The 27823-nt window shown below is 40.5% G+C and overlaps 3 protein-coding genes across 9 annotated transcripts; 2 read left to right on the top strand and 1 right to left on the bottom strand.

The window, feature by feature from the left end:
• Positions 1-91: 91 nt before the first annotated feature.
• LOC103428056 (uncharacterized) lies at positions 92-9113 on the top strand. Of its 4 annotated transcripts, none has more exons than XM_008366145.4 (12): positions 92-1460; positions 1770-1947; positions 2083-2232; positions 2416-2544; positions 2917-2996; positions 3282-3825; positions 5335-5380; positions 6159-6204; positions 7195-7266; positions 7801-7873; positions 8015-8110; positions 8374-9113. In XM_008366145.4, exons 1-12 carry the CDS (start codon positions 310-312, stop codon positions 8896-8898), a joined length of 3090 nt encoding a protein of 1029 aa, XP_008364367.1. In that variant the 5' UTR covers positions 92-309; the 3' UTR covers positions 8899-9113. The 4 variants fall into 4 exon arrangements, with proteins under 4 accessions (XP_008364367.1, XP_070672815.1, XP_017185794.1 ...); XM_070816714.1 differs by having other exon boundaries at positions 147-1460; positions 6084-6204; XM_017330305.3 differs by lacking the exon at positions 7195-7266 and having other exon boundaries at positions 147-1460.
• A 907-nt stretch (positions 9114-10020) lies between these two features.
• LOC103428055 (triphosphate tunnel metalloenzyme 3-like) lies at positions 10021-10884 on the top strand. Its single transcript, XM_008366144.3, has one exon. The coding sequence runs from the start codon at positions 10036-10038 to the stop codon at positions 10756-10758; it is 723 nt and encodes a 240-aa protein (XP_008364366.2). The 5' UTR covers positions 10021-10035; the 3' UTR covers positions 10759-10884.
• Positions 10885-11013: 129 nt separating this feature from the next.
• Positions 11014-27786, bottom strand: LOC103428053 (uncharacterized). Of its 4 annotated transcripts, none has more exons than XM_070816716.1 (4): positions 27308-27559; positions 21444-21512; positions 11610-11668; positions 11014-11519 (listed from the first exon to the last, which is right to left on the bottom strand). In XM_070816716.1, exons 1-4 carry the CDS (start codon positions 27416-27418, stop codon positions 11159-11161), a joined length of 600 nt encoding a protein of 199 aa, XP_070672817.1. In that variant the 5' UTR covers positions 27419-27559; the 3' UTR covers positions 11014-11158. The 4 variants fall into 4 exon arrangements, with proteins under 4 accessions (XP_070672817.1, XP_070672818.1, XP_028953444.2 ...); XM_070816717.1 differs by having other exon boundaries at positions 11014-11507; XM_029097611.2 differs by lacking the exon at positions 21444-21512 and having other exon boundaries at positions 11014-11507; positions 27308-27786.
• Positions 27787-27823: the final 37 nt, after the last annotated feature.

Genomic DNA, 27823 nt, shown 5'->3' with positions numbered 1-27823 from the left:
AATTAAGAGAAAGGGTTCCGAAGCAAATTACTTCCGCCGACTTTCTCTACGTATCTTTGTATTTTATTTTGGCATCCATCAACAATTAAGCACCCAAATTTCAAATTAGAGAGCGGAGAAGAGATGACAAGTTTTACTTTGGAATAAATCACAAGTTTTTAGGGAGTGTTTAATAATTTTTTACTTTTTGATTCTTTTCTTGGTCAATGTGAAATGCATTTGATGCCTAAACCAAAGGCGGGGTTTCCTTCCCTTATGAATTCATAGAATTGAAGCTAAGCGCCCACTGTTGGACAACAACGAGCATCAATGGCAGTGGACGTTGCAGAATTTCAATGGAGAAAGTTCTTGAGCTCGCTTCGAGACGCCGAGTCGGAATTATCAGGTTCAATTTCCATCACCTACTTCAGAACAATAAAAAATCTCATCTCTTCCTTCAAGTCGATCAAAAATCGGGCCAGAGAGATAGATATAATGCCCCGCAGTCCTTACGACTACTCTGAAATCATCGATTTTCTCTACAAACTCAACGACGTTTTGGCCGAGTGCCGAATCTTCGCAAAGGAATGCAAGGAGCTCAACAAGAAGCTCTTACTCTTCAACCCTTTTGGATTTTACTTCATCCAGAAGATGAATAATAGACTGGATGGATTGAGGAAGGAGCTGGAGAGTTTGGGGGACGCCCGGGGGCTGGACAATGACGTCGGAGATTGTTGGGCGGAGGAGGTGGAACCGCCACCTTGTCCAGTTGTTGATGGGTTTGATGAGCAGGTTGTTTATGGGTTTGATGAGCTGGCAGAAAAAGTTGAGGACTTGCTGTGTAGGGAGGGCTCTACCGGAAATGGGTTTACGACAATTGGGGTGGTGGGGATTGCTGGTGTGGGTAAGACCACCCTGGTGCACAAGGTTTTGAAAAGGGAGAGAGTAAAGGGTAAGTTTAATCCTATAATTTGGTTACCCTTTTCGGGTATGAGGGAAGAGGAAGAACAGTTTAGTAGGTTTAGCTTTGAGACGTGCATTCTCGATCATTTGGGCAAAACTCTGGATGGGAGGATTGTTGACCTTGGTAAGATCTTGGAAAGGCTCAACCAACTGTTTTCTGGTAAGAGGTATCTGATTGTGTTGGATGATGTGCAGCGGCGCCACATTAACATTGAGGATCGCTTATGGCGCGGATTGCCTAAGGGTAGCGGTGGTGCGGTCATTGTCACTAGTAGGTTAACAGAAGTGGCTCGAAAGGTGGTGGAAAAAAGGGACTTGATTTATGTTGAGCCTTTGGACAAAGAAATTTGCTGGAGCATATTTGAGGAGACTATGGAGAATAACAAAGAAGTTTTAAACATTTCACTTCACAAAACTTTGAGTAAGATTGAGAATGAAATTAAGGATCAATGTCATGGCCTTCCATTGGCTGCTAAGGCGCTTGCAGGAATCATTCCGGAGCAGATTCGTGAGATTGAGTATTCTTCTAAACCCCTCTTTTTCATTGATGGGTTTTGTATATATATGGGTGAATTTTTGTATTTCATTCTTCAGTTTAACTCCTTTATTGTGATAGTGTTACATACATATAATATTGAATTTCGTGGAGTATAGACTAATGCTTAGTATTTGATGCTGCTGTTCCTTGAATTTGTTTCAAGTTCTTTTATATAAGATTACCCCTTATGAAGAAGTGAACTAAATAGGGTGATTCTTATATTTGTTAAGCTTTGGTTCCCCAAAATTCATATTTACATGCAATAAGAATACTGTGGATCAAATTGTAGGTCCAAACGTTTCTTGAAGCAGATGTATATACCTGACGAATTGCTTAAACATGATTTGGTTGGTGAACCTTCTGTCGATATACCAAGCTGCCCAGTTTTAGTGTTTGTTGATATAAAAGATGAAAAACTTGGAGTACAACTCTATAACGAATTTTGCTACCGTCTTAATAAAAAGCAGGTAGTATTTTCTCTTTGTAATTGTCTCTCCTTGAGGAAAGGCATTTTGAAATGATTATTTTAAAAAAGAAATCTGACCTGTATGATTGTAAACATTCTTAACTTGATAGTGTTCAAATTATAATTTCTTTCCTAGGTCTTTTCTGTGCTGGAAGAGGACTCTGATTCTAAGGGACCAATAAAGGTAGAGGATCCTGAGAGCGTGCTAAAGGAGGTTTATGGTGCTCTACATAAGAGTAAAAAATTTGAGTTTGCTGATTATATTCAAAAGAGGATGAGAATTATAGTGAGTAACATGTTAAATTTATCCCATGTAGTCAATTGTTCAACACTTTTTCTTCTTTTTTTTTTTGTTTTCGGATTTGTATTTATAATTTCAACAATTTCTGACATACATTTTGGATATTTTTCGTTTAATTAATCTTTGGGTTGTGCTGTAGCTGTCTTTCTAACATATATTTCTTTTCAGATTGTTGGTGGGGATGACGTGGTTAACCGGATTCTTGGAGTTATTTGTGATCTGAAATTACCAGAGTCGCCCTCCATTGTGCCGATATCACATGGGACTGAAAATAACATCCCACTTTCGTTTGGATGGGTAGGACATCTTTTAGTTTATGAAAGCATCTTTCAAGGGATCAATTATTTTTCTTCTTTTGTTGTTGATTGAGGTGGGTTATAGGAATAAGGTGAGGTTTTGGGAAGAGCGCTGGGTCAGGACAACTTTGAGCCCGCACATGATTCCAGAGCATGATTTGATAACTACTATGAGTATATACAGACATGTAGAAGGTGTGTGTGGTTTAGAGCTTCGGAAGAGGGTCTAATTTCATTATCACATTAGAATGAAACTGAAAGTGGCTGTTACCTCCTTCTGCACTTTCTTCTTCTGCTTTCTGTCTAAATTAGGGTTTTGCTAGGTCAGTATTGTATGCTTCTTTTAAGTTATAATTTGTTTGCTATTTTGCAGAAGGTGCCTAAAGTTGATCGTCAATCAGTGACATCATTCCTGGATCAAGTACAAGCGGCACAACAGATAAAAACTGACAGGTCTAACTCATATTTATTGTTTTCTTATTAAAAACAAGTTGGAATTTGAGGAAAAGTACAATAAGGGTTTGGGCAAACAAGCCAGGCTTGAGACAATATATTGATAGACCGTTTCCAGTAGACAAACAAGCCAAACTTGAGTATGTTTTAATGGATCCCATAATTTGGTTCTAAGAAAATTTAGAAATTGAATGGTGTTGGGTTATATATGGGCTTTTGTATGTGAATTGCATATTTGTTATAGGCTTCCAGTGGTAATCTTATGTGATTATTATTGGGTTTCAGCTGGCATATTCTCATTAAGATGAAAGCTATTCAAAGTTCTACGGATCTTAAAGAAATACCACACTTTTTTCATGTATTTCGTCCTGTTCGCAAAGGGGCTACAGAAACTGAGGTTCACAAAGGGGATACAGAAACTGAGGTTCACAAAGGGGATACAGAAACTGAGGTTCACAAAGGGGATACAGAAACTGAGGTTCACAAAGGGGCTACTGAAACTGAGGTTCACAAAGGGGCGAGAGAAACTGAGGTTCACAAAGGGGATACAGAGACTGAGGTTCACAAAGGGGACACAGAAACTGAGGTTCACAAAGGGGATACAGAAACTGCGGTTCACAAAGGGGCTACTGAAACTGAGGTTCACAAAGGGGCGAGAGAAACTGAGGTTCACAAAGGGGATACAGAAACTGAGGTTGACGAAGGGGATACAGAAACAAAGGTTCACAAAGGGGCGACAGAAACTGAGGTTCACAAAGGGGCTACAGAAACTGAGGTTCATAAAGGGGCTACAGAAACTAAGGTTCACAAGGGGGCTACGGAAACTGAGGTAACCAAGTGCTCAATTCCCCATCCCCAATCCCCCTACTCTATCCATTTGAATCACTTCTTTGAGATAAAAAAAAAGATCACCATTTTCTTCGGACCAACAAAAAATCTCTCTTTTCATGCCTTTATCCTCTAGTGTTAAGTATTATTCTCAACGGGCCCATCTTTTCTGTGATCCTGAGACTAATGAAGTATTCAATGAATGATGATGACATCATACTTTAACTTAAATCGTAGATTAGTTCAGTTTATAGAAAATATTTGTTACTTGTCAGTTGTCAATTTAATATATTTTCTCAGACCTTTGCTCTTGATTTTATTTTCTTCTCTTCTTCAAACATCCTTTACCTTTATAAATTATAATATCTTTGTACATAACACCTTGGCAGTGGATAAATCCATAATAGAGGGCTGGCTTAACCATAATGGTAATCAGAGTTATGTGCTGACGTTAGTACCACACAAATGCTGGTGGCAGCCCTGTAGAAATTTTATATTGCATGGACTGCACCATGTTAAGTCAATCACGTCAAAGGTGCAGATCCCATTGCAACCTTTGATTACTCTAAGACAGAAAGACTTATAAGCTTTCCTTGTAATTTGAGATAAAATGTGTTCACCATAGACACCACTACATGGAGAAATATTCCACCTCCCTCCTATACACCTCTAAGTTTCATCTTTGGTATTTGTGGAAGGTTGGTATTGGGTCCTAATAGACTTGATGTAGGCTCCTTGGATCCTGATTATAGCCTATATCCAACGAATCTTGAAATTCCAAAAATACCCTTGACTTCAAGAACTTGAGAACACAAACATGAATTCATTACGTTTTCTAATTCAAGTAAACAAAATGGTTTAGGCATCCAAAGGTTTTATGGGTTTGTTTCACACTGTTGTGACAATAACAAAAGACCTTCCAGATATCAACAATTCTTTAGGTAGTGTTTGGATAAAATAGACAGAGGTGCTTTTATAGTGGTTCCTGGAGAAACACTTATTGCTTGCCAGTGAATATAAGAAGCACTTGGGTTACTACTTATTAGAGGTTTATGCGTTTCTTAAAAGTTCCCACTAATTAGAATACTACTAAGTAGAAGTGCTTTATACAAAGTACTCTCAATTCGGTGAGGAGTGCCAGTATGAGAGTCCTTGTGAACTTAAATCTTATTAACGTTGGCAATTTTGATATTTCTTGGGCCTTTTCTGCCCCGCCATGGTTGGTTCCGATTTATTTTGGAATGATCATCAGTATTTACTGGGTGAATCAAATGGTTAGCCGGATTCATGGTGAAATTTCATGTAATCACCATGACTTCAAGGATATGATCCTGACTTGTTTGTACTTTGAATTGGCGGTTGGTAAAAGAGGTTTCAACATGCAGTACTGAAGGACCACAGTTTGACATTTCTGTTTGAAATCAGCACAACATATGAACAATCTACTTATGAAGTCTGTACTTTTTCATTTTTATTTAATTCTCCTTACCCTCACTTCTCATTTTTTTAGGATAATCTGGAATTATCAGGAGGATTCTGGAGCTATTTCAGCTTGGGTAAGAATATATAAGGCAGCCACCAAGTTTTTGGATTTTGGTTTTGGGTTTTTGTTTTTTATATTTTCATTTTCCTTCTTAATCCTGTCAGATATTCCCTTTTTCCATGCATTGATACATAGCTGTATAGTTTTCCCTTTAAGAATCAATTTTGCAAGAAATCTGTTCAATAGGAAACTTTTAGCCATTTGGTTATTCGCTAGATGAAGATGTCATTGTTTACCTGAAATCCATGCTGCAATTTATTTGATTTACTCGCTAGATGTCTAAATTCTCCGTGAATGTTAAAAAGGTATTCTGAAAACCTAATGGAATACAACAAAACTGATGGATGATAATGCGGAGAACTAAAAATCAGTGCAGAAGCACATGAAATAGGAAAGACTGCCAATAAAAGCATTATTAATTCTTGTATTCAAGATATAGTGAAATGAGATGGGTACATGGACATTTTAATGAACTTTTCTATATTCTAATAGGACCATGGTTCCTGATTATATACTATTTTTCCAATGAAAACCAAATATATTACCATAAAAACAGACCAGGGTTCCTGTTGTGTTTATGTTTATTGGTTTGAGGACTTCATCATCTTCCTTAATTGAAGCATATCTAAGTATTGGTAATGTTATATTCTTGTTTTCTTGGTATGGGGTCCATAATTACTTTGTGAAGATAAAAATTCTCTTTCATTTGGAGTTAGGTCTTGTGATATTCAAGTTTAATGACCTTAATAAATACTACAAGTACAGTGTCTTGTCTATTTATATGCCAACAGGAGTTGATGCTCCAAGATCGTGCGGAGGTTACTGGTCTACTGCAAGGTAGTTATTTAGCTTATGTTCATGTAATTGAGAAGTTGGTTTGAAAACTCTTGTTATATATTTTGTATCTGTTAGTGATTGTGTTACTACCATTCTGTGTGTTGTTTAAGCACTTTAGACAGTCACAGATGTGCTCGTTAGATTTCTATCAAAGGAAATCGACAAGATCTATGGTCATGCTGGTGGCAAATGCACATTTTTAAATACAGATAGCTAACATTGTAGTTTTAAGTTTTATTAGTGTACTTATTTTTATTAATACAAGGCTTAATCCGTTAGTATTGAAATTCTTGAATTTTAACCCTTCAAGACACCAACAAAAGCCATTAAAACTATAGAATCCCTGAATCGGGTCATGTTGATGTCAGCCTTAATCATAATAAGCCTTCACCATGACCCACAAAGTTACCCTATTGGTGTCATACAGCATTAAACACAAAAAACTGTACAGTAAGGGCTACATGAGCTCAATCTTCAAGATGAGGACTTAATTTATGCATTCCCTGGCCATTTTCGTGCTTGTTTACATTGCCAATTAGGTGTTAAAATCTAGTCTATTGGTGTATACAATACCCTGTTTTTATTGCTGGGTTGAAATTACTATCAGTTTTTACACAATGGTTTTATCCCACGAGTCATGACATATGATTTTTATGGTTACCGACATAATTAGCAGGGTGTGACACTTCATATATACTTTAAGCCAAGTTGAGTACATAATGTTACTATGAATAGTCATTGAAACATGCTGGTTAAGGAGCAGATGTCCACAGTGCAAACTCCATGTTTTATGAATTTCTGGTACTGCATCATGAATACTGCTGGTGGCCTGGCATATGTACTTATGGCTGACCAGCAGTGCAGAAGCATGGAGTCTGCACTTGAAGCACTTGATATTGAATTAATATGGCACTCCAGCTCAGATGTTTTAGGTTTTTTGTTATTAGAATATTCGTTCTTTGATATTAAAATTATTTCTGTCCCAAACAGGTCCTTAAAATCACTTGTAAACGTAGAGGTTATAAGGCATGGTCGTTTGGAACCACTTAAAATTCCTAGCGGGTAAATAATCAAACTTATATTCACCTCATTTTTGTTGCTTTTGACTCGAACACTTACATTTTAAATCGATTATACTAATGTGTAATTTAGTTTCTTAAATATGTTGTTATGAACCATGCTTTCTCTCATCTCAGATCTCACTGGTTTGCATGATTAAATGGAGAAAAAATGTTTGTTGACTTTTCATTATGGCGTCTTCCAGCCATTTTTCCTTTTTCCCCCTTGGATTTCATAATTGTTTTACTCCAAACAGATGGAAAGTTTCATTAGTGTATCAAGTATTGACGAAGCGACTATGGACTATTTCCCCTATCTTGGCATATTTCTGTCATTGTCAAACAAACTGAAGGGCAATGCTCTGTACACACACACACACACACACACACATATCCATTCTTCTATTACCAAGCCATCTTTTTTCATGATATGTATCCAAGTGTGCATAGACAAATGGACAACAGAGGAACAAATTCACAAACATGCATACTGATGCGGAATTCTTGCTGGCATTCTAAGTTTCTTTTTGGTGTACAGAATCAAGTCAATTGATTGTCTTAACTTGCCAAGCAATCTTGGGGGATCATCCAATATGAACAAAGATCGAAAAGTGAGGTTCTTTAGTTTTTAGCTCTTTACCTTTTATTTGTGTGAGTGCACAGGCTAATGATTTTTTTTTTTTTTCGTTAGAATTTGCAAACAGTGTTCTTCGTTATTTCCTAACACTTTATTGGTTGGAATTGAACAACAGAACATGAAGCCGTCTGTCATAAATGATGGACAGCTTGAAATTGTCGGTTTGAAAGAAGTTTTGCTGGCTCAGAACGAACGAATTTATCTTGATCAGGTTATATAACATCTTGCAGTTATGTTTAGACTTTTCGATTGTTTCTTTCCTTTATTTTATTTAATCTCTAATTTGTAAAACTACCCAAATATTACACATGCATCAGGCAAGAAAAACATACCATAAAGCCAAATTTTGATTTTTAGGAACTTGATTTCAGTACTTAGTTCTTTATGTGCACGTAACAAGCGAGCAAATTTATGTTATGTGTTTGAATTTTAGAAATGAAGTCACCGATGAATTGCTTTTCCCTCCTCTGTTAGGTACAAGAAATTCGTTTTGAGTTTAAGGGTGCTGCAGAATCTGTAAAGATGAGGATTGATGGATCACCATTGAAACAACTACCACCTGGGATTATAGATATTAAAATCTCTAGACACTCTCAAGTCAACATTCTTGGCAACGGAGATTGCGCGGCAAAAAGAGGTTTCCCTGACTCATCGGAACCCCGTGCTTCTGGAACCGATGATAGTAGCAATGCGAAAGATAAGTCAACTGAGGAAAGTAGCAATGCGAAAGATAAGTCAACTGAGGCAAGTAGCAGTGCGAAAGATAAGTCAACTGAGGAAAGTAGCAGTGCGAAAGATAAGTCAACTGAGGCAAGTAGCAATGCTCAAGATAGCTATAAAGGACGTAAGAAGTTTGGTTCAGCGGACACTTTCAAATACTCTGAAACCGAGGATAATAGCAATGCGAAAGATAAGTCAACTGAGGAAAGTAGCAATGCTCAAGATAGCTCCAAAGCACATAAGAAGTTTGGTTCCGCAGGCACTTTCAAAATGCCGTAATCCTACAGCCATCACTCCCTGTATTTTACTTGCCCTTCCCCCTGAAATTACATTGTTCTCTTACACATTTCACCATATTATATCAAACAACTTTGCCGCATGAATTTCATCTAATTCGTCGTTGTAAATAGTTTGGATATTGCCATAACTCATGAACTTGTATCGAATTTTAAGTGGAGAACAAAAGCAATGTGTAGCAAGAGGACTTTCTTCTACTTGTTTGTCAGTTGATTGTTTGTGCAGTACAGTGTTCCACTCATCTAGCGCGTCGTCCATCTCATATGAGACATCTTTCAGCTTCTCCAACCAGTCTCTCGCAGTGGCTTCCTTCATTTGCCTCTTCTCTGCATCGGCCCTTCTTGGCGTCGGAGTTGGTTGACAATGGAAGAAGAAAAACAAGGAATATATGAAGTAAGAAATGCAGAATGGTTCTGCTATTGCCCTTCTTCTTCCCAGTTAATGTATTGTCCAATACCAACTCCATGTCAACTACTCCAGCAGCAAAGAGAATAATGGACCGACTATATTAATTTAGTATCAAACTTGTCATTCAAGTTAGCCGAATCTAACACATCCGGCTCAATTCCAAGCAAGAAAGAATATTACTATACCAAAATGTCAACTAGCAACAAGAAGTTTAGCAACTGATAGTTGTAATACAAGGGCAAGTTTGACATATTCCCTTCAACATACGGGGCATCTCAATTGTTTTGAGGTTCGTCAATTTCCTCCATGTTACCACATGTAGCAGGCTCGATATTAAATTATTAAGTTTTATTTATTGTATGTTTAGCCTTCGTCAAACGTTATCCTTATTTGGATCTCGACCTAAAACTGAAATTTCAAAGCAACCTAGTGGGACCAAAATTGAAATTTGCCCATGAAAAATTTCTACTACATTTTATGGATGTTCCATCCCTGTTTTGGTGTCTCTTTCATGTCTCCTCTTTATTTGCTTGACATGTGTTCATTCACTTAACTCAAGCTGAAGAGGTGTTAGTATAATGGCTTAAACATGAGGGGGTTTTGTGAAAATTCGATAAATATCAGGGAGTGTTAGCATAATTAACTCATTTTGGGTCAAGTAAATGGACACATGTCAAGGAAAGATGGAGGAGACATGAAAGGGACACCAAAATGGGGACACCAGATCCGCAGCCACATTTCCCACCACCAAGTGCTTCCATATCAAGTTATCAACGACATTGTTCACTCGTTTGGTCCTTCCTTCAGCAAACCCCCAAAGCAATGGAAGTGGAAGTGAAGCTCCGCCTCCCAGACGCCGCCGCACACCAAAAGCTCACCGACCTCCTCTCCCCCTTCCACACCCAAACCCTAATCCAAGAGAACATCTTCTTCGACGGCTCCAACTCCGAGCTCTCCTCTAACCTCGCCATCCTCCGCCTCCGTTTCTACGACGTCGACAGGCGCTGCGTCCTCTGCCTCAAGGCCAAACCCGTCATCTCCGACGGCGTCAGCCGAGTCCTAGAGCTGGAAGAGCCCTTCGACCCTGTCCTCGGCCGCGTCTGCGTGGCCGAGCCGTGGAGGCTTACGGTCGTTGACTCCTCCGACATCTTAAAGCGCGTGAGGGAGGAATACAGTGTCGGAGGAGGGCAAGGGTTTGTGTGCTTGGGTGGGTTTAGGAATGTGAGGGGTGTGTATAAGTGGAAGGGGCTGAAGATAGAGGTGGACGAGAGTATTTACGATTTTGGGACGTGTTATGAGCTCGAGTGCGAGAGCTCCAACCCTGACAGGGATAAGCAGGTTCTGGAAAACTTGTTGGAAGAGAACGGGATTAGGTTTCGGTACTCGGAGGTCTCCAAGTTTGCGATTTTCCGGTCCGGGAAGTTGCCGGAGTGAAAGCTACTTTGGAACTTGGACGCCAAGTAATTGGTGTGTAAATTGTGTTGGGATTCAAGGCTTTCTCGTGTAGAAAATGTAGTGCTTGTGCATTATCATTCAATTAACAAAATAATTCCCTAGTAATGTGCAATTGTGCTTATGCTTAACAAACCGTGAATGATTGCTAGCCGTTGATGATGTGCGTTGGTTCACTTCGGTTTTTTCCTCCGACGTGATTCTGTTTTTATTTTGGTATGGAGGGAAACATTGTCGTTCAATTGACAATCGGAAGACGCTTTCCATCTTTATAAAAGGAAATTCGACGGTTTTGTCTTAACAAATAATGTTGTTATAACAGTAATATTTTCCGACCTGCCCCAAGTTTCTAAAGAAACAGTCTAAAACATATTGAAACATTTTATTTTACTTTCTTTCTTTCTGAAGGCAACTTGTTAAGCTCCTCGTCATCCTCGTCATCCTCATCCTCCTCATCATCATCGTCTTCATCATCATCATCACCATCATCATCTTCGTCATCATCTTCATCATCGTTTTCTCCATTGCCATTAGCCTCAACCTCATCATCAGAATCTTCTTCGTCATCATCACTATCTTCTTCTGAATCATTACCGTCATCCTCATCATTATCGTCACTGTCCTCATCGTCGACATCTTCATCATCATCAGAGTCGTCATCCTCTGGTTCACCTGCATCGTTGTTTTCAGCATCAGGCTCTTTCCCTTTATTAAGTTCGGACATTGGAAACCTGAAATGCAGTCTCATACGCACTGCCCCATCACTTTCCATTCCCCATACTATGGAGATACAACAAACAATACAAAAAGTAAATGCAAAATGTCTTTCCTACCTCTGATCTGTTCTCACTGAATCTTGAAATGCATCACGATCATCACGCAAAGATCCAACCTATTCAATAACAAACATAAAGCCAACCTGAGAAATGTAATAAAATGCATAACATGTATCGAAAAGCATAGAATTTGGAAAATCAAGCAAGCTCTTCACTCCAATCATTCTTCATTGAAAGAAAGCAGAAAATCCATATCCTTTATTGCAAAAATAAATAAATAAATACAACAACAACAACAACAAAGCCTTTTCCCACTAAGTGGGGTCGGCTATATGAATCCTAGAACGCCATTGCGCTCGGTTTTGTGTCATGTCCTCCGTTAGATCCAAGTACTCTACGTCTTTTCTTAGAGTCTCTTCCAAAGTTGTCCTAGGTCTTCCTCTACCCCTTCGGCCCTGAACCTCTGTCCCGTAGTCACATCTTCGAACCGGAGCGTCAGTCGGCCTTCTTTGCACATGTTCAAAATCACCGGAGCCGATTTTCTCTCATATTTCCTACAATTTCGGCTACTCCTACTTTACCTCGGATATCCTCATTCCCAATCTTATCCTTTCTCGTGTGCCCACACATCCCACGAAGCATCCTCATCTCCGCTACACCCATTTTGTGTACGTGTTGATGCTTTACCACCCAACATTCTGTGCCATACAACATCGCTAGCCTTATTGCCGTCCTATAAAATTTTCCCTTGAGCTTCAGTGGCCTACGACGGTCACACAACACGCCGGATGCACTCTTTCCATCCAGCTCGTATTCTATGGTTGAGATCTCCATCTAATTCTCCGTTCTCTTGCAAGATAGATCCTAGGTAGCGAAAACGATCGCTTTTTGTGAGCTTCGCTAGATTGCTCCGGTCATTAGTGTGGATAAGTATATAAATGGATAGAGATAGGAAAGCAAACACAAGATGTACGTGGTTCACCCAGATTGGCTACGTCCACGGAATAGAAGAGTTCTCATTAATTGTGAAGGGTTTACACAAGTACATAGGTTCAAGCTCTCATTTAGTGAGTACAAGTGAATGATTTAGTACAAATGACATTAGGAAATATTGTGGGAGAATGATCTCGTAATCACGAAACTTCTAAGTATCGGAGTGTGGTGTCGTCTTGACTTGCCTTATCTGTCTCATAGGTAGATGTGGCATCTTCTCTGGAAGTACTCTTCCTCCATCCAGGGGTGGTATCTTTAACTGGTGGAGATGCACAAGGTAATGTATCAATTTCACTTGAAGCTTACTTGTAGTTTCAGGCTTGGTCAAGCGCGATACAAACCATGTAGTAGGAGTCCCCCAAGTCGCCGAGCTCGGGGGTCTGCTGAAAGAGGTGACAGACAAGGTAAGCAATCAGAGCTCCGACTGATTGTTCACCTTCTCCCCATCTTGCAGCAGCATGAAGGATAAAGAGAAGAAAAATGAGAAGAGATGATATGAGATACTTTTGCTTTTGAAGAAGTAACTTTCCACAGGCTTATTCTTGAACTGAGCTGGAGGGTTTTCTGGTTTCCTCCAGAGTATAAGGCCGACTGAAGAATTTGAGGGTCAAAACAAGTCCATCAAATCTAGAGTACGTTCCACCCTGCTGATATGGGATACTTTTGCTTTTGACAGAGTAATGAATGTATCGGCACGTGTGCTGTTACGCTTGTCTCCACATGCTTCCTTGTATCCTTCGCACTTGCCCTATCTGTTCCTCAAGCAGATGCGGAATCTTCCCTGGAAACATAAGATGTTGAAGATGAGTACTCGAGAGCAATGCCAGGTAAGTAATCAGGTAAGGGGTTCCAGGCAGTCAGTTCCTGGCTGGAAGCTTGATTCCAAGTGCTGACTGATTGCTCTCTTTCTCCTTGTCTTGCAGGTAAAAACAAGGCCAAAAGAAAAGACAGGGAAAAAGCATGATATGGGATACTCTTGCTTTTAACCCTGATGATATGAGATATTCTTGCTCTAGTATAGCTTGTTTGCAGAGGTATTATCGGGGGGAAAGAAAGCTGAATATTTCGAAAGGCTTCGTTGGGAGTGCCCTCTCAGATATGATGAAGGGTTGAGCATTTTTGCAGGTCTGCCTGTCCGTTGGGGATGGAGGTCGACATATATAGGAGTCTCCCTAACAACAAGTAGTAATGCTATTCCTTTACCCTGCTTGGTCATAGCACGGTAGTGGGAGCTGCCAGTTTCACATGTTTTAACTCTGTCAGAGCACTTTGAAAAAGTGGTCTGTGGTATCTGGCTCTCGAGATTCGGAGAACGATGCCTCTTCGATTTTTGAGAAAGCAATCATGCTGGGGGTATGACTCTCGAGATTCGGAGAGCAGTGTCTCTTCGATTTTTGAGGAAGTAATCATGTTGGGAGTCTGGCTCTCGAGATTCGGAGGGCGGTGCCTCTTCGATTTTGGAGCAAGCAATCTTGTTGGGAGTGTTGTCTCGAATGTGAGTAAAGGTTGGGCATGTTTGCTAGTCTACCTTGCCACGAAGCACAAAGGTTGACACACAGGGACTTTCCAATTATCCAGCAATGGTACTGTTCCTTTACCCTCTCTTCGATTTTGAGAAAGTAGTCATGTTGGGAGTCTGGCTCTCGAGATTCGGAGGACGGTGCCTCTTCGATTTTGGAGCAAGCAATCTTATTGTGAGTGTTTTCTCGAATGTGAGTAAAGGTTGGGCATGTTTGCTAGTCTACCTTGCCACGAAGCACAGAGGTTGACACACAGGGACTTTCCAATTATCCAGCAGTGGTACTGTTCCTTTACAGTTGTGGATAATAATATGGTAGCTAGACCTTCAAAATTTATGTGTCTAAACTTTTGTTAGTGCTGTTTCTTTGCTATTCTTTTACCTTTCTTGATGTAGTGGGAGCTGTAAGCTTCACGTGCTCAACTTTGGTAGAGAACTTTGGCAAAGTTATTTGTGGTACCCATGAGCTATTGTTGCGTGTGGGAAGTGGGTGATTGAACAGTAAGATTCATGTGCTTTCTACTTCACCAGAAGTCTTCGACAGAATGCCCATAATTTCTGCAAAGCTGAGTGTGCGTGTGACAGGTGCTGACAAGGCTAGAAAAGTAGGTGCCTCTTCGATTTCTGAGATCGGCCCTCGTGGTCTCTGAGCAGCCCAGCTTTTGAGAAAGCGAGCGCCTCTTCGATTGATTCGGAGAACGATGCCTCATCGATTTTTGAGAAAGCAATCATGCTGGGGGTCTGGCTCTCGAGATTCGGGGAGCAGTGTCTCTTCGATTTTTGAGAAAGTAATCATGTTGGGAGTCTGGCTCTCGAGATTCGGAGGGCGGTGCCTCTTCGATTTTGGAGCAAGCAATCTTGTTGGGAGTGTTTTCTCGAATGTGAGTAAAGGTTTGGCATGTTTGCTAGTCTACCTTGCCACGAAGCACAGAGGTTGACACACAGGGACTTTCCAATTATCCAGCAATGGTACTGTTCCTTTACCCTCTCTTCGATTTTTAAGAAAGTAGTCATGTTGGGAGTCTGGCTCTCGAGATTCGGAGGACGGTGCCTCTTCGATTTTGGAGCAAGCAATCTTATTGGGAGTGTTTTCTCGAATGTGAGTAAAGGTTGGGCATGTTTGCTAGTCTACCTTGCCACGAAGCACAGAGGTTGACACACAGGGACTTTCCAATTATCCAGCAGTGGTACTGTTCCTTTACCCTTGTGGGTAATAATATGGTAGCTAGACCTTCAAAATTTATGGGTCTAAACTTTGTTAGTGCTGTTTCTTTGCTATTCTTTTACCCTTCTTGGTCAGAGCGATGTAGTGGGAGCTGCAAGCTTCACGTGCTCAACTTTGGCAGAGAACTTTGGCAAAGTTATCTGTGGTACCCATGAGCTATTGTTGCGTGTGAGAAGTGGGTGATTGAACAGTAAGATTCATGTGTTTTCTACTTCCCCAGAAGTCTTTGACAGAATGCCCATAATTTCCGCAAAACTGAGTGTGCGTGTGACAGGTGCTGACAAGGCTGGAAAAGGCTGGAAAAGTAGGTGCCTCTTCGATTTCTGAGATCGGCCCTCGTGGTCTCTGGGGAGTCCAGCTTTTGAGAAAGCGAGCGCCTCTTCGATTTTTGAGATCGGCCTTCGTGGTCTTTGAGCAGCCCAACTTTTGAGAAAGCAAACGCCTCTTCGATTTCTGAGATCAACCCTCGTGATCTCTAAGCAGCCCAGCTTTTGAGAAAGCAAACGCCTCTTCGATTTCTGAGCAGGCGCCTCTTCGATTTCTGAAGCTTCGTCGAGTGCAGATTTTTATAGGGGCTGGCATTAAGTTCCAAAGCACACTTGAATCTCCACCAGTAGAAGCTTCATTCTTGCACTTCTAAGATCTTGATTTGTCCGACCTCTTCTCTCTTCAACACCTTTGAAAATGTCTGGCCCCTCCGACCGTCGTTTTGACTTGAACCTTGTTGAAGAGGCAGCCCCGCCTTCTCCAGACAACATATGGCGCCCATCATTCGTCTCCCCTACTGGTCCTCTTACCGTTGGGGATTCCGTGATGAAGAATGATATGACCGCTGCGGTGGTGGCCAGGAACCTTCTCACTCCCAAAGATAACAGACTACTTTCCAAACGGTCTGATGAGTTAGCTGTTAAGGATTCGCTGGCTCTCAGTGTTCAGTGTGCAGGTTCTGTGTCTAATATGGCCCAACGCCTATTTGCTCGAACCCGCCAAGTTGAATCATTGGCGGCTGAAGTGATGAGTCTCAAACAGGAGATTAGAGGGCTCAAGCATGAGAATAAACAGTTGCACCGGCTCGCACATGACTATGCTACAAACATGAAGAGGAAGCTTGACCAGATGAAAGAAACTGATGGTCAGGTTTTACTTGATCATCAGAGATTTGTGGGTTTGTTCCAAAGGCATTTATTGCCTTCGTCTTCTGGGGCTGTACCGCGTAATGAAGCTCCAAATGATCAACCTCTGATGCCTCCTCCTTCTAGGGTTCTGTCCAGTACTGAGGCTCCAAATGATCCCCCTCCGGTGCCTTCTCTTTCTGGGGCTCTACCGACTGCTGAGACTTCTCCTAAGCAACCTTTGTGAAGGCTCCCTCTTGTGTGCTTATTTTGACTCATGTATATGTACATATTTGTAGCTTATCGGGGATATCAATAAATAAGCTTTCCTTCATTTCAACGTATTGTGTTAAATACACCAAAGCCTTCTTCGCTAAGTTCTTTGAATTTTCTTTTGTTAAAGCTTGTATGTTGAAGCTTTCTGAGTGGAGCATGTAGGTTGGGGTAGTGTTCCCTTAATTTCCCGAGTGAGGAAAACTTCTCGGTTGGAGACTTGGAAAATCCAAGTCACTGAGTGGGATCGGCTATATAAATCTTAGAACGCCATTGTGCTCGATCCTGTGTCATGTCCTTCGTTAGATCTAAGTACTCTAAGTCTTTTCTTAGAGTCTCTTCCAAAGTTTTCCTAGGTCTTCCTCTACCCCTTCGGCCCTGAACCTCTGTCCCATAGTCGCATCTTCTAATCGGAACGTCAGTAGGCCTTCTTTGCACATGTCCAAACCACCGTAACCGATTTTCTCTCATCTTTCCTTCAATTTCGGCTACTCCTACTTTACCCCGGATATCCTCATTCCTAATCTTATCCTTTCTCGTGTGCCCACACATCCAACGAAGCATCCTCATCTCCGCTACACCCATTTTGTGTACGTGTTGATGTTTCACCGCCCAACATTCTGTGCCATACAGCATCGCCGGCCTTATTGCCGTCCTATAAAATTTTCCCTTGAGCTTCAGTGGCATACGGCGGTCACACAACACGCCGGATGCACTCTTCCACTTCATCCATCCAGCTTGTATTCTATGGTTGAGATCTCCATCTAATTCTCCGTTCTTTTGCAAGATAGATCCTAGGTAACGAAAACGGTCGCTCTTTGGTATTTCTTGATCTCCGATCCTCACCCCTAACTCGTTTTGGCCTCCATTTGCACTGAACTTGCACTCCATATATTCTGTCTTTGATCGGCTTAGGCGAAGACCTTTAGATTCCAACACTTCTCTCCAAAGGTTAAGCTTTGCATTTACCCCTTCCTGAGTTTCATCTATCAACACTATATCGTCTGCGAAAAGCATACACCAAGGAATATCATCTTGAATATGTCGTGTTAACTCATCCATTACCAACGCAAAAAGGTAAGGACTTAAGGATGAGCCTTGATGTAATCCTACAGTTATGGGAAAGCTTTCGGTTTGTCCTTCATGAGTTCTTACGGCAGTCTTTGCTCCTTCATACATATCCTTTATAGCTTGGATATATGCTACTCGTACTCCTTTCTTCTCTAAAATCCTCCAAAGAATGTCTCTTGGGACCCTATCATACGCTTTTTCCAAATCTATAAAGACCATGTGTAAATCCTTTTTCCCATCTCTATATCTTTCCATCAATCTTCGTAAGAGATAGATTGCCTCCATGGTTGAGCGCCCTGGCATGAACCCGAATTGGTTGTCCGAAACCCGTGTCTCTTGCCTCAATCTATGCTCAATGACTCTCTCCCAGAGCTTCATTGTATGACTCATTAGCTTAATACCCCTATAGTTCATGCAATTTTGTACGTCGCCCTTATTCTTGTAGATAGGCACCAAAGTGCTCATTCGCCACTCATTTGGCATCTTCTTCGTTTTCAAAATCCTATTGAAAAGGTCAGTGAGCCATGTTATACCTGTCTCTCCCAAAAGTTTCCACACTTCGATTGGTATATCGTCTGGGCCTATTGCTTTTTTATGCTTCATCTTCTTCAAAGCTACAACCACTTCTTCCTTCCGGATTCGACGATAAAAAGAGTAGTTTCTACACTCTTCTGAGTTACTCAACTCCCCTAAAGAAGCACTCATTTCATGTCCTTCATTGAAAAGATTATGAAAATAACCTCTCCATCTATCTTTAACCGCGTTCTCTGTAGCAAGAACATTTCCATCCTCATCCTTGATGCACCTCACTTGGTTTAGGTCCCTTGTCTTCTTTTCCCTTGCTCTAGATAGTTTATAGATATCCAACTCTCCTTCTTTGGTATCTAGTCGTTTATACATATCGTCGTAAGCCGCTAACTTAGCTTCTCTGACAGCTTTCTTCGCCTCTTGCTTCGCTTTTCTATACCTTTCACCATTTTCATCAGTCCTCTCCTTGTATAAGGCTTTACAACATTCCTTCTTAGCCTTCACCTTTGTTTGTACCTCCTCATTCCACCACCAAGATTCCTTTTGGTGTGGGGCAAAGCCCTTGGACTCTCCTAATACCTCTTTTGCTACTTTTCGGATACAACTAGCCATGGAATCCCACATTTGGCTAGCTTCCCCCTCTCTATCCCACACACATTGGGTGATTACCTTCTCTTTGAAAATGGCTTGTTTTTCTTCTTTTAGATTCCACCATCTAGTCCTTGGGCACTTCCAAGTCTTGTTCTTTTGTCTTACTCTTTTGATATGTACATCCATCACCAACAAGCGATGTTGATTAGCCACGCTCTCTCCTGGTATAACTTTGCAATCCTTACAAGTTATACGATCCCCTTTCCTCATTAGAAGAAAATCTATTTGTGTTTTTGACGACCCACTCTTGTAGGTGATCACATGTTCTTCTCTCTTCTTAAAGAAGGTGTTGGCTAAGAAGAGATCATATGCCATTGCAAAATCCAAGATAGCTTCCCCATTCTCGTTTCTCTCCCCAAAACCATGGCCACCATGAAAACCTCCATAGTTGCCTGTCTCCCTGCCCACGTGTCCATTTAAATCTCCTCCTATAAATAACTTCTCCGTCTGAGCAATTCCTTGCACCAAGTCTCCAAGATCTTCCCAAAATTTCTCCTTCGAACTCGTATCCAACCCTACTTGAGGTGCGTACGCACTAATCACATTGATAAGTTCTTGTCCTATTACAATCTTGATTGCCATGATTCTATCTCCTACCCTCTTGACATCTACAACATCTTGTACCAAGGTCTTGTCCACGATGATGCCAACACCGTTTCTCGTTCTATTTGTGCCCGAATACCAAAGTTTAAACCCTGAGTTTTCTAGATCCTTTGCCTTACTACCAACCCACTTAGTTTCTTGTAGGCACATAATATTTATCCTTCTCCTCATCATAACTTCCACTACTTCCATAGATTTTCCTGTTAAGGTTCCTATATTCCACGTTCCTAAACGCATTTTGCTCTCTTGAACTCTACCCTTCTGTCCTAGCTTCTTCACCCTCCCCCGTCTAATAGGATCAAAGTACTTCTTTTGTGTGTCCCGGGTAAAGTTGATAGGAGCATATGCTCCCAAACAACTTTGAGTAGAGTCGTTCGAAAAGAAGTTTCTATGGCCCCCTTGCTCATTTAACACTGCATCCGGGTGCCGATGGAGATACAGCGACCCTTGCTCACGATATCGATAAAAATTAAATGGAAACCACGGAAATTGTAAGAAAAACTTGGAAATTTTTAATGAAACTTTGTAGGATGTTTATTTAGTCAATTATCTATTAGTTTATCACAAAAAATTGGAAGGAAATGCATTGCATGATGGATTTAACTGATTTAAGTTGATCATATAGCGAGCTGGCAAACATTGTGAGTGTAGAAAATATGTAGTAATTAATGAAAGAAGTTTAAACACACCATAATCATTTATATATAATTAATTAGTACAATATTTGGAGGTTTTATTTAGGATATTAAAAAAAAAAGGGAAGTGAATAAAATGATGAAGAATAATGTGCCGAATTTGACACTTTAAATTTCTTACACATAAGAATAAGACTAAACTTTAATTTGGATGCCGATTATGTTTTTTCAAGTTTATATAAAGTAAAAGAATTGAATTTTGGAAGCCAGGAGTGTGTCAATTGAATTTTGGCCGGCGTGCAAGGTATCAATCTCTTCGTCTCGTCGAGTAGTACAACTTTCCTTTTTGTTTCACTCAATTTCGTTGAGTATTGAAAAAGTTATACTCATTTGAATCTTACCCAGTTTCCGGCGACCTCAGTGGCTTTCGAGGTAATTTCCGGCCAAACCACAACGAGTCAGACGTCGTGTGAGGCATGGAAGAAAAAATCGATAATATCGGCGAAATATCGCCGATATTATCGTTTTTTTGGAGATCCGATATTTTTTTAACTATCCAAATGATTTTCGTCAAAATATCGGGATATTATCGATAATATCGATAATATCGCGATATTTTCAAAATTATCGATAATATCGCCACATAATACTAAAAAATACTTAAATATGTTGAGAAAACTCAACACATACTTCACTTGATCATAGCCCAAAGGGCGAACAAGATATGGCTTACTGAGCAGGGGAATGTGGGTTTTATAGGACAAATTGCGAGGGCAGTGAGCAAGCATGGGCGATGTAGGACTCTCCAAATAGGAGAAAATCAGAATTTCGGCCGAAAATTTACACCCACTTTAAACGGCCATAACTTTGTCAAAACTCAACGAAATCAAGCAAGACAAAAACGAAAGTTGTAGCCCTCGAAGAGACGAAGAGAATGATACCTCACACGATGTCTGAATCGTCGTGGTTTAGCCGGAAAATGCCTCGAAAGTCACTGAGATCGCCGGAAACTGGGTAAGATTCAAATGAGTATAACTTTTTTAATACTCAACGAAATTGAGTGAAACAAAAAGGAAAGTTGTACTACTCGACGAGACGAAGAGATTGATACCTTGCATGCCAGCCAACTCGCCGTGGTTTGGCCAGAAATTGCCTCGAAAGCCACTGAGGTCGCCGAAAATTGGGTAAGATTCAAATGAGTATAACTTTTTCAATACGCAACGAAATTGAGTGAAACAAAAAGGAAAGTTGTAGCCCTCGAAGAGACGAAGAGAATGGTACCTCACACGACGTCTGAATCGTTGTGGTTTGGCCGGAAATTGCCTCGAAAGCTACTGAGGTCGCCGGAAACTGGGTAAGATTCAAATGAGTATAACTTTTTCAATACTCAACGAAATTGAGTGAAACAAAAAGGAAAGTTGTACTACTCGACGAGACGAAGAGATTGATACCTTGCACGCCGGCCAAAATTCAATTGACACACTCCTGGCTTCCAAAATTCAATTCTTTTACTTTATATAAACTTGAAAAAACATAATCGGCATCCAAATTAAAGTTTAGTCTTATTCTTATGTGTAAGAAATTTAAAGTGTCAAATTCGGCACATTATTCTTCATCATTTTATTCACTTCCCTTTTTTTTTTTAATATCCTAAATAAAACCTCCAAATATTGTACTAATTAATTATATATAAATGATTATGGTGTGTTTAAACTTCTTTCATTAATTACTACATATTTTCTACACTCACAATGTTTGCCAGCTCGCTATATAATCAATTTAAATCAGTTAAATCCATCATGCAATGTATTTCCTTCCAATTTTTTGTGATAAACTAATAGATAATTGACTAAATAAACATCCTACAAAGTTTCATTAAAAATTTCCAAGTTTTTCTTACAATTTCCGTGGTTTCCATGTAATTTTTATCGATATCGATATTATCCCGATATTTCCATCGATATTTCCGTGTTTTCGGACTACCGATATTACCGATATTTTCTTCCTTGGTGTGAGATACCATTCTCTTCGTCTCTTCGAGGGCTACAACTTTCCTTTTTGTTTCACTCAATTTCGTTGCGTATTGAAAAAGTTATACTCATTTGAATCTTACCCAATTTCCGGCGACCTCAGTGGCTTTCGAGGCAATTTCCGGCCAAACCACGGCGAGTTGGCCGGCGTGCAAGGTATCAATCTCTTCGTCTCGTCGAGTAGTACAACTTTCCTTTTTGTTTCACTCAATTTCGTTGAGTATTAAAAAAGTTATACTCATTTGAATCTTACCCAGTTTCCGGCGATCTCAGTGACTTTCGAGGCATTTTCCGGCCAAACCACGACGATTCAGACGTCGTGTGAGGTACCATTCTCTTCGTCTCTTCGAGGGCTACAACTTTCGTTTTTGTCTTACTTGATTTCGTTGAGTTTTGACAAAGTTATGGCCGTTTAAAGTGGGTGTAAATTTTCGGCCGAAATTCTGATTTTCTCCTATTGGGAGAGTCCCACATCGCCCATGCTTGCTCACTGCCCTCGCAATTTGTCCTATAAAACCCACATTCCCCTGCTCAGTAAGCCATATCTTGTTCGCCCTTTGGGCTATGATCAAGTGAAGTATGTGTTGAGTTTTCTCAACATATTTAAGTATTTTTTAGTATTATGTGACGATATTATCGATAATTTCGAAAATATCGCGATATTATCGATAATATCTAGATATTTTGACGAAAATCATTTGGATAGTTAAAAAAATATCGGATCTTCAAAAAAACGATAATATCGGCGATATTTCGCCGATATTATCGATTTTTTCTTCCATGATCCCACCAGAAATGCTCCCATACACGGAAGTATAAGCATCTTTCTTTCAAATTGTAACATCAGAAATGCTCAAATCTTCAGCCCGCCATTGTAGCCCCAAATATGTTTATGTATGATTGACATGAGTGATGCTTATAAATGTTTATGTTATGATTGACATGAGTGATACTCATAAATGTTTATGTATGATTGACATGAGTGATGCTCATGTATGATGGTGATTGTCATGAGTGATGCTCATAAATGTTTATGTTATGATTGACATGAGTCATGCTCATAAATGTTTATGTATGATTGTTATGAGTGATGCTCATGTATGCTTTTTTGGAGGACGGGCTGTACTTTTGATCACCTAGTTGGTGATAATAACGGCAAGCTGCTGAATAATTTTGGAATACTAGACATACTTTTGATCACCTAGTTGGTGATAATAGCGGCAGACTGCTGAATAATTTTGGAGTATTGGACGTACTTTTGATACGTACTTTTGATCACCTGGTTGGTGATAATAGAGGGTGAACCTTAAGCGGAGGGATTAAGGTTGGAGTTTGAAGCCATAGGGCCTAGCTCTTTTTGGGCATATGGGCATTCGCCCTCCACATAACATTTCAACCCACTATTTTCGGCTTGCCGACATTTTGCCCTTTTTTTTGGCATGCTGCCTTCTTTACACATCAGTATAACTATATAATAATTGTTCCAATTTGCAGAAGACAACTTAATAAAATATTCATCAATAACAGTGGGTATGGGCTGTAAAAATAAGAGTCTTATCTTTGTGGTTGTTTTTCATGAGTGCGAATTGATGATTGAGTGTGGCAGACTTGATAGTGGTGGATTATGGCCTCCCCCATAACAAACCTCATCATTTTCTCCATTATGCTTGGTTCTTAAATATCTTTACAACAATGGTCGGGTCGAGATGATCATGGCGAAGACTGCGCCCTTCTTTTTATCTTCTTCCCTTTTTTCTACTTTTGCTTTCTGCTTTTGCTTTTGTTTCCCACTTCATTTCCTGCAACTTTCAAAACTGCAGGGGCGGTGACACGACGACGACGTGGTGTCGTCGTCCTCGTATGCTGCTCTGTATCCTCCATTCACGTCCAAACAGGGATCTGCCATATTGCTACTCCGTACGACCTTCGGGTGTGCGATCATTGTTGACCCCATGGCGCCAACCCATTACACAAGCCTGTGGATGGGCACCACCTTTTCGACGGCGACGACATGGTTCATGTTGCCAGCATTGATTCCGGTTCTGCTAGCTACGCCTGCCGGTTCACCGAGACTCAGAGGCTTGTCCAAGAAAGGGAAATGGGGCAACAAGTTTTCCCCAAAGCCATCGGCGAGCTCCACGGCCACTCCGGCATCGCTTGCCTTCTCTTATTTTTCGCACGTGGGGCTTTAGGCTCCTCGATAAAAACGAGGGCACAGGCATCGCAAACGCCGGCCTGGTCTACCACAACGGCCGCCTCTTAGCCATGTCGGAAAACGATTTGTGGTACCAGGTCCGGGTCACTAAATCCAAAGACCTCGAAACGGTCGGTCGTTGCGATTTCGACAGCTAGCTAGGGTCAACAATGATCGCACACCCGAAGATCAATATGGCAGATCCCTATTTGGATGTGAAGGGAGGATACAGAGCATCATACGGGGACGACGACACCACGTCGTCGTCGTGTCACCGCCCCTGCAGTTTTGAAAGTTGAAGGAAATGGAGTGGGAAACAAAAGCAAAAGTAGAAAAAAGGGAAGAAGATAAAAAGAAGAGCGCAGTCTTCGCCATGATCATCCCAACCCGACCCTTGCTGTAAAGATATTTGAAAACCAAGCATAATGGAGAAAATGATGAGGTTTGTTATGGGGGAGGCCATAGTCCACCACTATCAAGTTTGCCACACTCAATCATCCATTCGCACTCATGGAAAACAACCACAAAGATAAGACTTTTATCTTTACAGCACATACCTACTGTCATTGATGAATATTTTATTAAGTTGTCTTCTGCAAACTGGAATAATTATTATATAGTTATGCTGATGTGTAAAGAAGGCAGCATGCCAAAAAAAAAAAGGCAAAATGTCGGCAAGCCCAAAATAGTGGGCTGGAATGTTATGTGGAGGGCGAAGGCCCATATGTCCAAAAAGAGTCAGGCCTTATGGCTTCAAACTCCAACCTCCATCCCTCCACTTAAGGTTCACCCTCTATTATCACCAACCAGGTGATCAAAAGTACGTCCAATACTCCAAAATTATTCGGCAACCTGCTGCTATTATCACCAATTATGTGATCAAAAGTACGTCCAGTACTCCAAAATTATTCAGCAACCTGTCGATATTATCACCAACTAGGTGATCAAAAGTACGTCTAGTACTCCAAAATTATTCAGCAGCCTGCCGTTATTATCACCAACCAGGTGATCAAAAGTACAACTCGTCCTCCAAAAAATCATACATGAGCATCACTCATGACAATCACCATCATACATAAGCATCACTCATGTCAATCATACATAAACATTCATGAGCATCACTCATGTCAACATCCATGAACATCATTCATGTCAATCAACATAAACATTCATGAGTATCACTCATGTCAATCAGCTTCAAAAGCTTCTTTTACAGAGCTCCAGCTTCGAAAGCTTCATTTATAAAAGCTACAGCTTCAAACACTTCATTTACAAAACTCCTACTTCAAAGCTTCATTTACAAAGGTTTCAGTTTCAAAACTTCACTTTCAAAGTCTCACCTATAAAACTTCACCTACAAAGCTTCAGTGCATGGTATACAAAAACCGCCTCCGAATAACCGCCACTTCGGCCCATACATGGATTGAATTTGAAGTATCCAGCCAACATGCTCTATTGACTGAAGACTTGGGGGACTATACTATGTACCGTATATTGGGTTTCCGCAACTGGGCCTCGTGAAAAATACTTGGGGGACTTAGCCCATTATTTATGTACTGAGGAGCAAACTTTTATTCTATAAAATAGACTCCTTCACTTTCATTAGAGAGCACCCACTATTTATGTATTGAGGAGCGAACCCTTATTTTATAAAAGGGACTCCCTCACCTTCATTAGAGAGAGACTCTTAATTCATCACTTATGTATTGAGGAGCGAACCATTATTCTATAAAAGGGACTCCCTCACCTTCATTAGAGAGCATCGCCGCCAGCTAAGCAACCACCTCGTCGCGAGCATCACTTTTAACCCATCACTTATGTATTGAGGAGCAAGCCCTTATTCTATAAAAGAGACTCCCTCACCATCATTAGAACCTGCTGAGCAACCGTCTTGCCGGAGCATCAACTCTAGCCCATCATTTATGTATTGAGGAGCGAGCTTGTATTCTATAAAAGGAACCCCCTCACCTTCAACGCTACAAGTCGAGCCAACCAATGCAACATAAGCCACAAGCCGAGCAGCCTCGCAACATGTGCTACTTCTAGTTGAGCATCATTTCAAATTGAGCACCGCCTCATATCGAGTATCAGTTCTAGACGACATCTAGTTACTTCGGCTCACACATGAACTGAATTTCAAGTCTCCAGCCAAAAGACTATCTTAACTGAAGATTTGGGGGACTACTGTTTGTACCATATTTAGAGCCTCCGTATTTAGATCTTGTATAAATACTCGGAGGACCTCATATGTAATTATGTAATAAATGAAGGGGCAAATATGTAATAAGTGAGAAACCATTATTCTATAAAATGACTCATCACTCTCCTCATTAGGGGATGTCAAGGTTTAGGCCATAGGAAGAGAGAAATATCTCAGAGAGGGCAAACACAGAAAATAGGCTAAAGAGCGCACTGTCTCTAGCCTTCTTGTATATTCACAATTCAGAGTGAAACAATATCAACATCAGTGTGGACGTAGCCCAAACATTGGAACGAAACACGATACATCTTGTGTTCTTTACTTTCTTGCAGATTCACGGTCGGATTTACATTGTTTCAAGACCCTCCGATTTTGTGTATCAACATAATCAAAACCTAAATGTAGAGGTAGACGCAAGAAAATTCACAAAGACTTGTTAATGGACGACTACAAATTAACACAAGTATTCATAAAATCATTGATAACGACCCAGAGAAAAAGAATCCTCATAGTTCAATCAATTGTATCAATTTTTGAGCTTCATGGTATATATAATTCACGCAAGTCAAATTCAAAATCACAGAAAAAATCATTTGGGAATGAATAATGAGCTCCGGCAAGAAATTAAATTCATTATAAGCTAATTGGAGGAGATTATCAGCAAACTATAAGTCAAAATTAGAGAAAATAATAATATAATTAGGGATTGAGTGATGAGTACCTGAAAAATCAGTAAAAGAAGAGATTGGTGAGCAAGAATGGCAGCATCCACCAGCAAAGAAAGCAGCATAAAATCAGCAGCAGTAGTGTGGCGGGAACTCTGGATCTCCATTGTAGCAGAGAGGAGTGGTGTAGGCTGTAGGTAAACTACTAGTAGAAAATATCACGCGCTTGACAAGTAGAGGAGACAAGTGTTGCCCAATTCGCTCAAACCCTTGGAGATGGTGGCTGACTGCCGGTGCTGCTCGCGGCGGTGAACTTCTCTGTGTTTCTCTCAAGCTTTTTGTGAGGCGGCATTAGTTGTTTGCAAGGAAGGAGAAGGGACAGGCAATTAACACAACAGGGTCATTTGGTCTTTTTACGTGAGATTAAGGGCAAAAATTCTAAAAAAACATAAAACAAGGCAAAAGTCTTTTTAAATTATCATCAATGAAATGTCAAATTCATGATAAAATGTATAAATTTCACGATATGCATTCTAGGTTCAAATTTTGACGCAATGCGACATAATAGTGAC

The sequence above is a fragment of the Malus domestica genome, chromosome 17 (assembly GCF_042453785.1).
Source record: "Malus domestica chromosome 17, GDT2T_hap1".
Lineage (NCBI taxonomy): Eukaryota > Viridiplantae > Streptophyta > Magnoliopsida > Rosales > Rosaceae > Malus > Malus domestica.
The sequence above is the reverse complement of the archived record's forward strand: the minus strand, read 5'-3'. Positions and strand labels throughout refer to the sequence as shown.

Bases quoted from the DNA above. Each gene is read 5' to 3' on its own strand.
- LOC103428055 (XM_008366144.3), top strand. From the start codon at position 10,036: ATGGGGACACCAGATCCGCAGCCACATTTCCCACCACCAAGTGCTTCC.
- LOC103428053 (XM_070816716.1), bottom strand. From the start codon at position 27,418: ATGGAGATCCAGAGTTCCCGCCACACTACTGCTGCTGATTTTATGCTG. The intron at 11,669-21,443 runs GTACCATTCTCT...GTTATTGAATAG, and splicing joins CGATTCAGACGTCGTGTGAG to GTTGGATCTTTGCGTGATGA. The intron at 11,520-11,609 runs GTAGGAAAGACA...AGTGCGTATGAG, and splicing joins TCAGTGAGAACAGATCAGAG to ACTGCATTTCAGGTTTCCAA.
- LOC103428056 (XM_070816714.1), top strand. From the start codon at position 310: ATGGCAGTGGACGTTGCAGAATTTCAATGGAGAAAGTTCTTGAGCTCG. The intron at 2,545-2,916 runs GTAGGACATCTT...GCTATTTTGCAG, and splicing joins TCCCACTTTCGTTTGGATGG to AAGGTGCCTAAAGTTGATCG. The intron at 2,997-3,281 runs GTCTAACTCATA...ATTGGGTTTCAG, and splicing joins CAACAGATAAAAACTGACAG to CTGGCATATTCTCATTAAGA.